The sequence below is a fragment of the Ambystoma mexicanum genome, chromosome 2p (genome assembly GCF_040938575.1).
Source record: "Ambystoma mexicanum isolate Mex_15411 chromosome 2p, UKY_AmexF1_1, whole genome shotgun sequence".
Lineage (NCBI taxonomy): Eukaryota > Metazoa > Chordata > Amphibia > Caudata > Ambystomatidae > Ambystoma > Ambystoma mexicanum.
The window spans coordinates 1190023407-1190037302 of NC_090923.1; the positions used below are offsets into that span (position 1 = coordinate 1190023407).

The 13896-nt window shown below is 48.8% G+C and overlaps 1 protein-coding gene across 7 annotated transcripts in view; it reads right to left on the minus strand.

Moving 5' to 3' along the window:
* Nucleotides 1-13896, minus strand: part of PDZD4 (PDZ domain containing 4) — a 737510-nt gene that overhangs the window by 112145 nt on the left and 611469 nt on the right. For all 7 annotated transcript variants that reach the window (XM_069645392.1, XM_069645390.1, XM_069645391.1 and 4 more), the window contains one exon: nucleotides 2262-2363. In XM_069645392.1, coding sequence (XP_069501493.1) covers nucleotides 2262-2363 — 102 coding nt within the window. The remainder of the gene's footprint in view (nucleotides 1-2261; nucleotides 2364-13896) is intronic.

A 13896-nucleotide genomic window follows, 5' to 3' on the forward strand; every position in this document is an offset into this window, starting at 1 on the left:
TTTTGGAACAAGAGAGACATTTAGGCAGAACTATAACCAAAGGGTGGCTGTGCAAGACATATCGATGGCCTGGTATGGGTAAGGACAGGGAGAATCGGTGTTCGCTCAGTGATGAGAGCCTGGGAGGGATGATTCAACCAATCAATTCTGTGGAGAACAAGGAAGAGCTTTGAACAAGGCTGCTATTGACATCATGGGGTGAGTGGGAGATTTGGGGGGTTCAGAGATGGCTCCTGTTGTTGATGGTGGATTATTGCTCTAAATGGTTGAAGGTTGCCCATGTTGAGTCAGTAACTACTGAACATGTTATGTACAGTGAAGGCCTTCCTCCGAGTATAGTCACTGTAAATATAGTGCAATTTTTGTTCATGCAAAATGACATTTCTTATCACACATGGCTATTTAATATCAAAGTATAGCATTCTAAAATCTGAAAGCCACTGGTCTGGTCGAAAGTGCTAGCCATTTTGTGAGGGAGGTTGTTTAATGTGCTTTATTTAACAATTTAGAAAGAAAGGAGCGGTTGATGGAAGCAGTGAAGGCATACAGGTGGGTGCCCATTGGGATTACACATCATGCGCCTTTCGAGATGAGGCGCAGTAAGAAGCCTGGGTCAAAGCTATGTCCCCCTTGGTTGGGGCAGGTGACTGCAGTGGTTGTGGACATGGGCGCTGTGTTACAGTCTTTAGGGTTGAAACAAAGGCTAGTGAAGTTGTATCAAGATGGGAAATTTGGGCCAGACCTATTCTGTGAAAGTGGGAGTGATGCTGTGAGGGGGAAAGCCCCGATTCGGCATCAACCACCTCGAAACCATAAAACATCTCACGTTATACTGCTCCGGTCTGAAAGACTTGAGAACCCTGCACTTGGGACAAGTAGTTAATCAATACTCCACTCTATCTGGAGAAGAGCTATGGTTGAAATGTGCGAACCCAAGAGAAAAAGACCTCTGCGGCCTGTCAAACTTTCTGTATAAACTAGAAACCATGCTAGCAGTTTAAGACTGAGAAAGACCGACTTAAGAACTGGAACTAACAGAGAGGCAGGGACGTCGAATACACAAGTGCGAAACCAACCAAACAGACACCAACTTGAAGAAATCCTGGCAGCCTGACAACCGACGTGAAATTGCCAGGAAGATTGTGTGCACTTTTGTGTGAAGTTTCTCCTTTTCATGAGTGGAGCGACTTCTGTAAACTGTGCTTCGCATGATTGCTCTTTACCTCTCTGCCTTTGTAAGATGTGTATGGAGGAATCACAAATCTTTTCAAAAAGTTTGTATAAACTAAATGAAATAAATAAAAAAAGAAAAAAGAAAAAAAGAAAGCCCCAGGTTCATAGGGTAAGGCTTGTCCGTGTTTATCCTCTAAAACTGTGGAAAAGGTGGGAAAGGCTATGTGGTTTTGAATGAGTCCCAGATAGAGGTGGGCACCTGTGTCTAGGCAAGAGTTGTGTGAAGCAGTTGTTGGTGGTGCGCAGAGGTTGCGGCTAGTGGTTTGGATGGTGCAGTTCTTGTGTGGGAGGTTCGCGCGGTATTATCGTGTGGCGTGCTGGAAGAGTTCACTCGGGAATCTAAGGGTGACAAAAATACTGATGCCGATCTACGCCTTACCAGCAGCGTTTCTGTCCCTAACACGAAGTATGACGATTAGGTCTGAACTAAGTGGCTTATGTATTTCTTTCTATTGAATTTTTACAAGTGCTAATTTGGCACCTTCTTTTACAGGTATGCAGTTCCGAGGAGGCCTGCGATACCTGTGGGTTAGGAGCGCTATATTAATAAATAAATAAATGAATAAAATACCCTTAATGGCGCAAACTTCAGTACCTTTGCATGTCCCAAGCTTATTTCTAGGGACTCAATCTATAAATCAATCAGTGACCCAACATACGGACATCTGAACAAGCATGAGCCTGTCCTCACTGGCCCCATGCCCCAAGACCCTCTATAGCCCAGACCCTGGTCTTCATTGCCCTCTCCAGGGGATCCTCTCTATCAGGGCATGTCTTATGGCAGGGCCTCCCGGGTGAACGCCCAGGGCGCCCTTAGCCCCCTCGCCACGCCAGTTCGGGGAAGTCTTTTAAGGTCTCACCCGAGCTGCCGTGGTGGGAGAAGGCGTAGCAGACGCCCTATTAAAATAAAATGCATCCCGCTCTCAGGAGTGGGGCACATGTAATAACAATAGGGCGCTAATGCTCTCTGTCTCGGAGCCGAGTCTGCTGCCTCCAGTCTAATGAGAGTACAATAGTTTTGCCCTCACCTCCGTCTCCGGCCGCGCCACCAGCAGCGAGATATTCGTGTTTTCCTCTTGGGTTAAAATGGAGACGGCTTCCTCGCGGTTCTGCACATCGATCCCATTGATCTGGAGAGAGACAGAGAGACATCACGGGTCAAATAAACACCCCAGCCGACACGTCGAGCGCGCGCGACTCGCCTGGATAACCACCTGCCCCCGCGGCCACACACACCTGCTAATGTGCCACAATCTCCACGCCCAGCAGCAACCAGAGCACCCGTGTGGTTCCAGGAATTATGCCAACTCAAAGCTCAGCTGATGCACCTCACTTCTCATCCACAACCCCCGTGCTACTCCAGCACTGGACCCACAGTCATAACGCCCATCGAGCACGACCCATGGCACTCTTGGTGTTTCAGGACTAAAGTCCACACAGCCCTCTAATGCATACCCATCGACACCTGCACTAGCAAGTAATGACATCCATGCCGAACACTGCCAACACTCATTAGTAAGAGGCGCAGCCATGCATAGCTCTGCCAATGCACCTCAATCCTTGCCAACAGCACCTGCAGCAGTACGAGAGAGAGGCCTACACACAACCCCTGCTACTCAATAACTAATCACCCCATCCCCTCACCCACCCTGCCATCCCCCCAGACCCCTGCTATAATGCACGCGCACCCAAACACACACACACACACACAACCACCCACCCCCACAACCCTTTTCCTATGGGAACATTTGGAAATACTACACAAAAGAGTCACAGGGTGCAGAGGCCTGCTGGGAAATATACAGAATTCCCTATAAACCAGTCCACCCAGTGCTGGTCATTGGGCCGGCTCTCTGCGGATCCGAGATCCGGCACCAGATGTGTAGGCGGATCTTGGGGCAGCCGCCCAAGCCCATGAAAAAGAAAAAAGAAAAAAAGGCCTGCGACAGCTGCATTGCCTTTTACCGCGGCGTTAGCACTGGTGTGTAATGCACCAAAGCCGGCGGTAAAAGGCAATGCTGCCGTTGCGGGTGCATTTTTTTCTTTTTTAAAGAATTCCAGCATTGCTGGGTGTCCACTAGGAGCCCCGCACCCTCTAGACCACGCCCCCTCGGCCACCCCCCAGATCCCCCACCACATTTTTTCCATTTCCACCACTGAGTCCACCCCTGCTCAAATGTGATCAGTCCCTGCGGTTGCAACGTGAGACTGAAACCCGCAGGCGACCCTGTCAACTGCCATCTGAGTGGAACTGCAGCCCCCCCATTATTTCAGTACTGGCACCTCCGGGCATCTCTACCTCTGCACCTCAGGGGATCCGGGGATCTTGGGACCACACTGGGAGGAGGAGTCAAGCCAGAGTCCTGGGTAAGGGCTCCTCGCCTTCACTGAATGTGACAGGTCGCGTGGGTCGATACACCAAGTGGCTGCAAAGATGAAAACAGCTGCGAAGATGTCAAGATTCCGAGATGAGGCGAGGGAGCCAGTGGAGGGCCCCGTCCTGTCAGCCAGAGGTGCCCAGTCCCAACACCTGCGTTCAGGATAGTGTCGGGAATGCAACCTGTGCCCACTGCATCGGGCCCGGCAAAAAGGTCCAAACTTAATCAAATATACAAGTGCTTCTTTACTTATCAGACAGCACCAAATTGTCTGATCATTTGTTAGTTGGGGTCCTCCCTGTCCATGTTGACTGACAGACAAGTACGCCTAACGTATTGCGAGGTGGTAAAACCAGTGGCAACTGCAGCCCTGAAGGGTGCTGGGACTGGAAGAAATCTACCAAAGTGTGGTCCCTCCATGCAGTGGTAAAACCTTAGGTCTGTGGGCTGCCAGCCTTCACTGCCACCTTTAGGAGGATCCCAAAGTCCTGGTCTCAGAGTTAGACATGGCATCACTGGTGTGTGGGGGCACCACCCAGAGGTCTTGAATGAGATCCCTAGGCCCACTTACCAATATCTGGAGCATGGACTTATGAATGGTAAATGGACATCCGCCTTACAACACTGGCGCCAGGAGGACGTAGTAGACCAATTGTAGCCTTATCCATCCAACATGGTACCAGGCCTTGGTGTAGCCACTGGTTTCTGCCAAGGTCACCTTACAGGGTTTTATGTGATTTCATCGAAAACAATTGGTCGAGGGAGATTTCACCAAATTTCTGTTTTGTTGTTTGGGACATTTCAATGCAAATGTAAGTGGGGGCTGACCCCCACCTTTTTACTACCCAACCCCCCACATTCATTTGTGCTGAAATTCGTCCAAAAATATTCAACACATTTTCCCTTCGACCAATTCTGCTGCAACAAAATCCCCCGATCCCACCTTGCAGTGCTACGCATGGTTCTGCCCAGAACCACCAACGTATTGGCTTTTTCGTTCTCCAGATCACAGGCAAGAAAGGACCAGACAGCTAGGGACTGCACTCCTGCCATGCCAGAGGACCTGAGCAATATTCAGGGTGCTTCTGGCATTGAGAAGTAGTTTCCCTCAGGATCTGTGGGAAGGTCTTCTGTTGCAATAGGGGAGCTGAGGACGCTGGAGCGAAGCTGCGTTTGGCTGGAGGGCCCCACCTGAGCTGTGCGTGTTTCTTGCAGAGGAGGGACCCACCCGGGCAGATTTCTGCAGGGAGCAGAGAGATGAGGACACGCACAGACAGCCCCTCTGCTAGTCTAAAGGGAATACCTATGTGCGGTTAAAAGGCGACTGGCAAGGCAGGGACCTGCATAGCAAACCTTAAAACCTTAAGCCAGGGACACATGGGACGCTGGGTGCGTCCTCTAGCCAGAGACCCTTCTTGTCACAGTTAGCAAACACGCTGCTTCTTGCAGGTCACTTTGGGGTGACAAAAGCACAGATGTCTCCTCATTTTTAGTGGCCCTTGCATGGGAGCCCAAGTAATGTGCTACTTCTAACCCTGTGGACAGACAAAAGGGCACTGTTGGCCAATGTCAGTGGCAGGGGTAACCTTCGAGAGGGTATGTGTCTACATTGTTGCCCCCAGAGATCTGCCTACCTCTTCTAGCAAACAGTTGATTTTAGTGGTGTGAACCACACAACCAGATAGCCTGATGCCGCACCCCTAAGAAGCCTCACCACCCCTAAGAGATCTCAGCGAGATATGCACCAGAGTCGGCTTCTCCAAGGAGTAGGATATTTCAGACTGGGGTTCCAACTTCATGCGTTCTTACACGAAGGCTGCATGGATGGAGTCTCCTGCAGGTTCTCCACACTCTCCCACCTACAGACAAATGTTCTAGTCGAGTGCTTCAACGAGACATAGAAAAAGATGATAGGAGCTTCAGAACAGCCCCTAAAAAAGACCATGTGACCTTCTGTTGCTAGACCTGTGTTTTGGCTACAAGGAGGTACCTCAAAAGGGAGCCTGTTTTCGTTTTTTCAAGCTTTTGTTTGATCACTCTATGCAGGTCCGTCTCCACTTAATCAAGGATGGGTGCGAAGGAAACCCTACAGGGAAAACCATGATATGGTGGTCTATGGGATTGGTTTCCATAAAAAGACGGCCAAGGCCATGTACAAGGCAAATAGTAACTTGAAAGTGAAACAGGTTCTGATATCAAAATGACTTGATCAGGAGGCAACTTTCTCAGGGGGGGCATAGGGGGTGGGAGCACCTTTTTATGAAGTGTATAAAGCCAAGGCCTATGGAACGCATATGGACTGTCCCACACAATGTCCTTAACTAGACAAATGGGGTGATCTAATCAGAGACGATGGGAACACCATGGATCCAGATAGAGTGTTCATGGTGAACAGGCTCAAGCGTTTCCTAGGGAACAAAGAGTCTGCTTCTTTGCTTGATGTCTCAGACCAGGAGGGGAGAAGGAGAGCATCTTCTACACCTTCTACCAGGCAAACCCACAGATGGCTTGACGCTCTCTACACAACCATCACCCAGGCAGCAAGAGGACTGGTGAGTCTTTCCTAGTCAGACCTTCCAGGTCTTCTCGCTGGCTCCAGTTCTCACACCATGATGCAAGTATCTGGGCCATGAGGTATGTGGAGATAAAGGAAGAGATCTAAAGTTATGGCCACCTTAACAGCAGTGATGTCCTTCTCCAAAAAAATGGCTGGCTTCAGCCTGCTGGGAATAACTAATATATATAAGCAGAAGCTGGTGGCCATGTTCTTGTACACCCTGGAGACATCCTATTCTGATTGGTCTGAGTGGGCGGATGTGACGGAAGGTATAATTTGGCGTAGATTGCTTGGCCTCACTAACTATACCCCGGTTCAGGCGGTATGGCTTGAAATGGGGCTCATCTCTCTGTCCACTCAAATTGATCATAATAGAGCGAAGCTCTATGTGAAAAATTAAATTTGCCCGCCCGGGACCTCTGCTGTATATCCCACAGGAAGGTTTGGAGGGAGGCCCTGAATAAATTTAAGGAGAAAAATCAGCAAGTCTTTGACAAAATCTGCTGGACATCCAAATGGGAATATGGCGAAGGGGGGTCCTTACATCATTGAAGGATGTAATAGAGAAGTGGGATTGGGCTGCCAGTCATGACAAGGTTTCTTCCATGAGCTCTTTATGTACATTTGCTAAAATGCCTTTTACATATAAAGAGCCACAATGCTATATGAAACCCATTCCCTCTCAGGCTGACCGTAGAATATTCTTAGATAGTAGACTTAATCACCTAAATGTATTGGTGGTTCGGGGATCTTGGATCAATTTACCTACTGATAGAAGGACTTGCAGAATATGTGCTGATGATTCTAAGGTTGTAACAGCTAGACTTGTCAGATGATGCGATCGACCTATGACAAATATTTTGCCAAATTTGAATATCTTCAGATGTATATTGAAAGTGAGATTTTCTGGTTGAGGTGCCCCTCTGGGAGGAGTAATAGGTTGGTCATTGCTATCACCCAGATTTGGAAGGTAGCTAATGAATGCCTACGTAAATTTGAAGAGGGGGTTGAAGTATTGGAGGACCTTGATATTGGACCCTAATTGGGTTCCTGTCTGGATACCCAAGGAATATGTAATGTAATATTTCATGTCGGTCTGGCTTATTATTTGTCCGGAACTATAATTCTGATGTTTTCTCTTCTAAGCGCTCCTGTTTTATGATATTATGTTTGCGTTTTCCCTTTTGTTGGTGTTGTAATCTAATTTTACAGTTGTTTTACTGTTGTTTTCATTAAATAACTGTTGTTATTTAATGTTATATTACATGTTTTGATATAAATTTGTGAAAAGTTCTATGAACTATAACACAATAAAAAAAAAAATAAGAGAGCCCACAAAGCAGCTGCCAGCAGGCGATTGATGGATATGTGAAACCCCAGTGCCAGTCACTTGTAACCCTAGAGGCAAGGTACAAGGCATGTCCACTTCCACCCCACAAACCTGTATATGATGCGCCTGGTGTCTGAGCCGATGGGTAGTGTGTAAAGAAATGCATACACGTCTGTATCGTTACAAACATGCGCTTTGGCTGGGGAGGCCCTTGTCATCCCGAATGGGAGGGCCCAGAGATCAGTGCTTGTGTGTGTGTGTGTGTGTTGCCAGTGCTCAATGAGGCAGCCGCAGGTCGGCTGGTGGGGCACAGTGGCCCGCCTGGGTCAGACCGCTCACCACCCGGGCTCTGAACATTCTCTGTCATCCTCGGCTGGTGGCAGCCGATTGGGAGTCATCATAGCTGAGTGCCAGTTGATTTGTGACATGTGCTCACACTTTGGCAGAAACAACATGACACTGCGGAGAAAGCAATGGACACAGCATAAGCACAAAGCAGGTTTGCAGGTGAAGCCTGGGGCAGGACGGTGCAGGACAGAGGGAGGGGGGTCGCAGACTTCAGTGAGAGAAATGCAACAACCCTCGCTGCACTGTCAGAGGGGCTATTGCCCTGGCAGGCTGCAGGGTCGCCATCTTTGTTTGAAGCCAAATCCAGACTTGAAGCCCCGCCCTCATTTTAATAGCCCACCCCTTGACATGTCCTTTTAATAGACTTGAAAACTATATGGCAAAAGCCATGGCAGAAAAAAAACAGGATGCTTTCAATTGCTTTCTTTTAACAAAGCTATATTTTTGTAAACACATTATTACACTTTAAAAAAATGATTTAAATCCTAAATAACATTTCACTAAATCATAAACCACATATTATTTTACATGGACTGATGAAAAGCTGACCTGGTTCAGACATAATTGCACCCAGTGACTTCCAAGCTTTTCCCACTTCAACAAGGTGTACATTAAACCCCTTGCCATTAACTCACCAAGCCAACGCCTCAAAAGAAAGTCACAGGGAGAAACGGGGAGCGTGATTTGTACCATTTTCTTTAAAGTGCACAGCAATAAGGGAAGGGTCTGTTGCAAATTATAAGAAAAGTTCCCATTATTGCCCAACTGAATTAAGTTCATTGGACCAAGAATGTGTGAAAGCTAATTTAGGCACCTCTAGTAATAGGATGGATTTCCCAACCTAACAACCCTTTAGAGGCAAAAATGGTTGCCAGATAATATTTTCCACTAGAATGGCACTCATTTTGTCAGATGACTTAAGAGGGTCAGCCGTGTACCTTGACCTGTGACCCCCCCATTTAATCTTTGTAGCTGTACTTGTTAAGCACATCACACAGCCATAGTATAGCCACCCTGCTCCCTTTCACAATGGTGAAGTTTCATTTTCCCGATGGAAATTCGGATCCGCAAGTAGTAGACCTGAAGGTGGATGTGCGCCTGGAGAATGAGGAAGCATCTCACACGTGACTGGGGCCTCGTGGCTTTTCAAACATGGCTGCCGTATTTTTTCATCACTGAAGGCTCCCTGTGGCCTCCAGCAACTGCCTTTTCTGCCTGCCTATTGGTCACCTGCCGTATCATATTGGCCTATGGTGGACTGGCAGCCTTAAGCCGGCCCACCCCTTCCAAGGTCCACTTTTAAGGTCCCTGTCAGCTTCCCTGTCTGCTTTACAGGCTGCAACATGAGATTACTGCAACAGCCAAACCCTCACTGAGGCTGCTACCCCTGGACTATTGGACTGCCATGACTCTCTTACCATTTTCTGTTTGGGTTAGTTTCCACCTTCTTGATTTACCTGTACTTCCTTCTCAGAGAGTACTCTCAACTCTCCCTGGTATGTACTCATTTGAAGCTTTATCTATACTCACCTCTACCATCTGATTACCACTCTAAATTCCTTAACTACTGTTCTCCCATTTAGCTGAAAGTCAAACATAAGTGTATTTGTGCATTTAGTTGCAGGTTAAACTTCGGTGTATTTTTGCATCTAACTTTGGCCATTGATTGTAACCTGCTAGCCCAGTGACTGTTCAATACTGCTTTACTTGCTTACTCCTCCTTCTGCCTTCACTCTTTTCCACTCATGGTGCTCTCTGTCTCTCCCATCTATTCCAACTGCTTCTCTATCAACTATCCTTCCCTTCTAACTAAGTCTGAAAAAAAGACATTTAAAAAGGATATCTTTGCCTCCAACCCTGGTCTCCCTATCGCTGATACCTATACCAGCGCCTCTTCCAAACAGACCTTCACCGACATCCTCTTTGTTGTCCCTTTGCCGGATCTATGTACCCCCCATATGATCTCTGTGTTTCGCCCTGCCTCCTCCTCTCCCATTAATGGTGGCACTCGCTGGGATGTCCTAATGGCATCTTTCGACTCCTCCAGAGTCATCCTTAATGTCTACCTAAACGGCATGGCATGGTCTGAGGTCCTCAGGCCAATCTTTTCCTCTTCGATAGGCGCTTCTCTCACCTCATCAACTTCCTCTCATCTCCAGCTGTCCCCTCCTCTCACCCCTTGGCTATCTTGCCCACTTTTTCCTCCTCCTCTGCCACTCTTCAGGCTACCTCCATAACTCTTCAGGGTGTACCTCTGATTTGTACCGCTCCCGGAAGGTCTTTAAGGCCAGCAACGTTCTTCATCTTGCCACTCTCAACTCTCGCTCTGCTGTCAAACACTCCTCCGACATCTGCCACCTCCTTGTAGAACTGGACCTTGATGTCCTCAGTTTTATGGAGACATGGTTCACCGTCAGCTCTGTCACGAGCTTTGACACTCTACTCCCTGAGGGCTACAAGATCCTCTCCGCACCCAGATCCACTAGACCTGGAGGGGGCATAGCCCAGATCTTTCCTGAGTGGATTCCCGCCACTATCATCCCGATTCAGATTTACTCCTCTTTTGAATGCCTTGTCTGCAGGCTCTCAATCTCTCCCAGCCACTCCCTCACTGTTGCTACTCTCTATCGGCCCCCCAGGCAAATCACCTCTTTTCTCTCTGAGTGTGCTGCCCTCTCCTCCTCCCTCCTGGCCTCAACCACTCAACTCCTCCTCCTTGGTGACCTCAACATCCACCTCGATTCTCCCTGTCCCTCATCTCTGCTCTTTCGCAACCTCTGCAATTCCCTCTCCCTCTCTATCCTCCCCTCTGGCCCGACGCACCCTGCAGGACACAGACTTGATGTCTTGATCTCCCCTGGCCTCCCCCTCTCTATCCCTCTGACCACTCCTCTCTCCTGGAGTGACCACTGCCTTCTTTCCTCCCATCTCTCACTCTCTTCCCCCAAGCCAACCCCACCTCAACACTGCCACTTACTTTCTCAGGCATCCGATCTATGAAGCGTGTGTCAGCTGAGGCTTTTGCTGCCACCTTCTCTCCCCCTCCTCCTCCTCTGGCTGACTCACACCTCGACACAACCCTGTCCCTTCTCTACTCTTCTATCTCTGTTACTCTTGATGCTCTTGCCCCTGTCATGAGGATCCGCTTGAAGTCCAAAGCCAAGTGCAATTCCTGGTATGACTCCGACCTAGCTACACTTAAAAGAATGTGTCACTGCGGCTGAGAGGAAATGGAGGGCTTCTTATTCATCCTCTGACAAATTGGCCTGTCGCCTGCTACAAAGGCAATACTGACTCTCTGTCCACACTAAGAAGAGAGCCCACATTCAAGTCTGTGTCTCTACGGCATCTAACAACTCGGCAGAACTCTTTAAAATATGCAAGGAGCTAGCCAACCCTGCGGCAGTCTCCACTCCTCCTCTTGCCTCGCAGGCTCTCTGTAATGCCCTTGCCTCACGCTTTATTTTAAAAAGCCCAGGATATTCTGTCCACCCTCTCGCCCCCTGCCCCCATTCCCTCTCAGTCTGTGCTTGCAGACCCCCCCTTTAACCACCCCCACGTCCTTCTATTCCTTTCCTATTTTCTCCCCTGACGAGGTCGCTAGACAAGTCCGATCTATGAAAGCCTCGTCAATACCGGTTCATCCCTGTTCTTCTAAAACCATCAAGCACCACATTAACACCCTTGCTCCAGCCTCCAGCCCTTGCCAATTTTTGCAACCACTCCTTTGCCTCAGGATCTTTCCCCTCCTCTTTGAAGCACTCCCTTGTGCATCCTCTTCTCAAGAAACCCACAGCTGATCCTTCCTGTCCGGCTAACTATCGCCCAATTTCCATTACCCCCTTTCTGGTCAAACTCCTGGAAAAGCTGGCCATCCAAACCGAAGCACGTGTCTGGGGTTGCTGTTGGTACTCTTGTTCAGAGGAGAATTTCCTAGCATTTCAGTGCTGGACTGCCCCAGGGCAGAACAAAGACTGATATTTTTGGGATATTTCTCTTCTGTGAAAGATAGTGAGCTAAAGACTCTGGGTAAGGCTCTTGTAACCAGAACTAATGTCTGGCAGAGAGTCTCCCAGGACCCCCCCTTGTTATTTTCATCTCTCAGCTTAACCTTCATTCAGATTCTGTTGGCTGTCTCCCTCACCACCAGTCTGACTTCAGAGTGGCCAGATGCACGGAAACTGCTCTCCTGAATATCCGTGAAGATCTGCTCTCCAACCTGGACTCCAACATTCCCTCTGTCCTCATCCTTCTTGTTCTCTCTTGCGCCTTCGACGCGGTCAACCACACCATCCTGCTCAACCGTCTCCGTGATAACCTGGGCATCACTGATCAGGCTCTGGCCTGGCTGACCTCTTTCCTCTCTGATCGACCCTCCCAGGTCCAACTGGGGTCCTTCCTATCATCTATCTTCCTCTCTACCTGTGGGATTCCCCAGGGGTCTAACCTCTCACACTGCCTCTTCAACCAATACCTGGCAACTCTCGCCCACTGCATTGTCATTTTCTGCTCAAATTTCCAGTGCTATGCTGATAACACTCAACTCATTCTCCGGTTGCCCTCGGCCACCTCCTCTCCCTCTCTCATCTCTGACTGCCTTACTGCCATTCAAGATTGGTGTGCCGCCAATGATCTTTGTCTGAATGCCAGCAGGACTGAGATCCTCCTCATCGGCACACCCTCTCCATCCCTCTCCCTCACCCTCTGGCCTGCCTCCCTTGGCCCTCCTCCTACCCCTACCTGCGAGGCTAAGAACGTTGGCATCATCTTTGACTCCACACTTTCCTTCTCCGCCCATATCTATGAGGTCTCTAAAAAGTCAAACTTCCTACTGCACCTCCGCAGAGGTACTCTGCCTTTCCTCTCCTTCCCTCAGAAGCTCACTGTCTCCCAAGCTCTGGTTCTCTCTAGGTTGGACTATTGTAACAGCCTCTTTCTAAATCTACCTGTCTCTACTCTCCGCCCTCTGCAACCTATCCAGAACAGGACAGTGAGACTTGTCCTTGGCCTCAAGCCCTGGGATCATATTTCTCCAGCCCTGAAATCTCTCCATTGGCTCCCAGTGGATGCAAGGATTAAATTCAAAACCCTCTGCATTGTCCACAAGGCTTTCTGGGGCCGAATACCTCCCCTCTTGAGCTCTTAGCTCCTCTACCTCTAACTCCCTCCGGGTCAATCGTTTTTCAAAGAAATGAGCTGGGGACAGAGCTCTATCTTCGGCTGGGGCCTCCCTCTGGAACAGCCTCCCTGCCAATCTAAAACTTGAAGAGAACCATCTCCGGTTCTGGAAGAACCTCAAGACCTTCCTCTTTGCTTCTACCTTCGCTCCCCCTCTCCCCTGCTTATCTGTTCTCTCTTGGCACCATGCACCTGGCCACCCTCTGTCCCCTTGCCCAGGTACCTGCTCACCCTGCCACCCTCCTGCACTGCCTCCTGGCCACTCCTTGCACTGGGGACTGTGTCTGTACCCTTACAACTCCCCCCCTTTTCTTCTTTTTCTGCACTTATCAGACTTACCCAGTCTGCTGCCTTAAACAGAGCACTTGCCACTTGCTGGCTGCACTACCACTGTTTATTGCCCCCATTTTATATTTATATTTATTTATTGTTATTTATCTGCTCTCCCCTGCTGCACACTTTCCACTCTCTCCCTTCCATGCACTTTTTCCCTTTTCCCATTCCCATGCACTTGCGTGTTCCCAATGTCACTGGGCCTAGTAAGATTGTTGTTGTTGTTGTGTTGTGTTTTCCCTGTTTCCTTCCCTTGCCTAGTTGCGCTCTGAAACACTTGTGTACGAGCGCGATACAAATAAAATATCATATCATACCCTGGGAGCTGTGAAGCAGAGAGGCATATCCCCTCATGCCATGTCCCTACCCTATTTGTTTCTTTTCATTTTTGTACCCACACTGTGTGCTTTTCCCCCTCTAACTATGGTTGGCAGAATGCAAAGATACTGGACTGGATGGACTGCTCACGCATGAAATATTGCCCAGTTTCAGTTGCCTGTGCTATTTGCATGTCACTGTTCAGAGCACAATTAAAACCA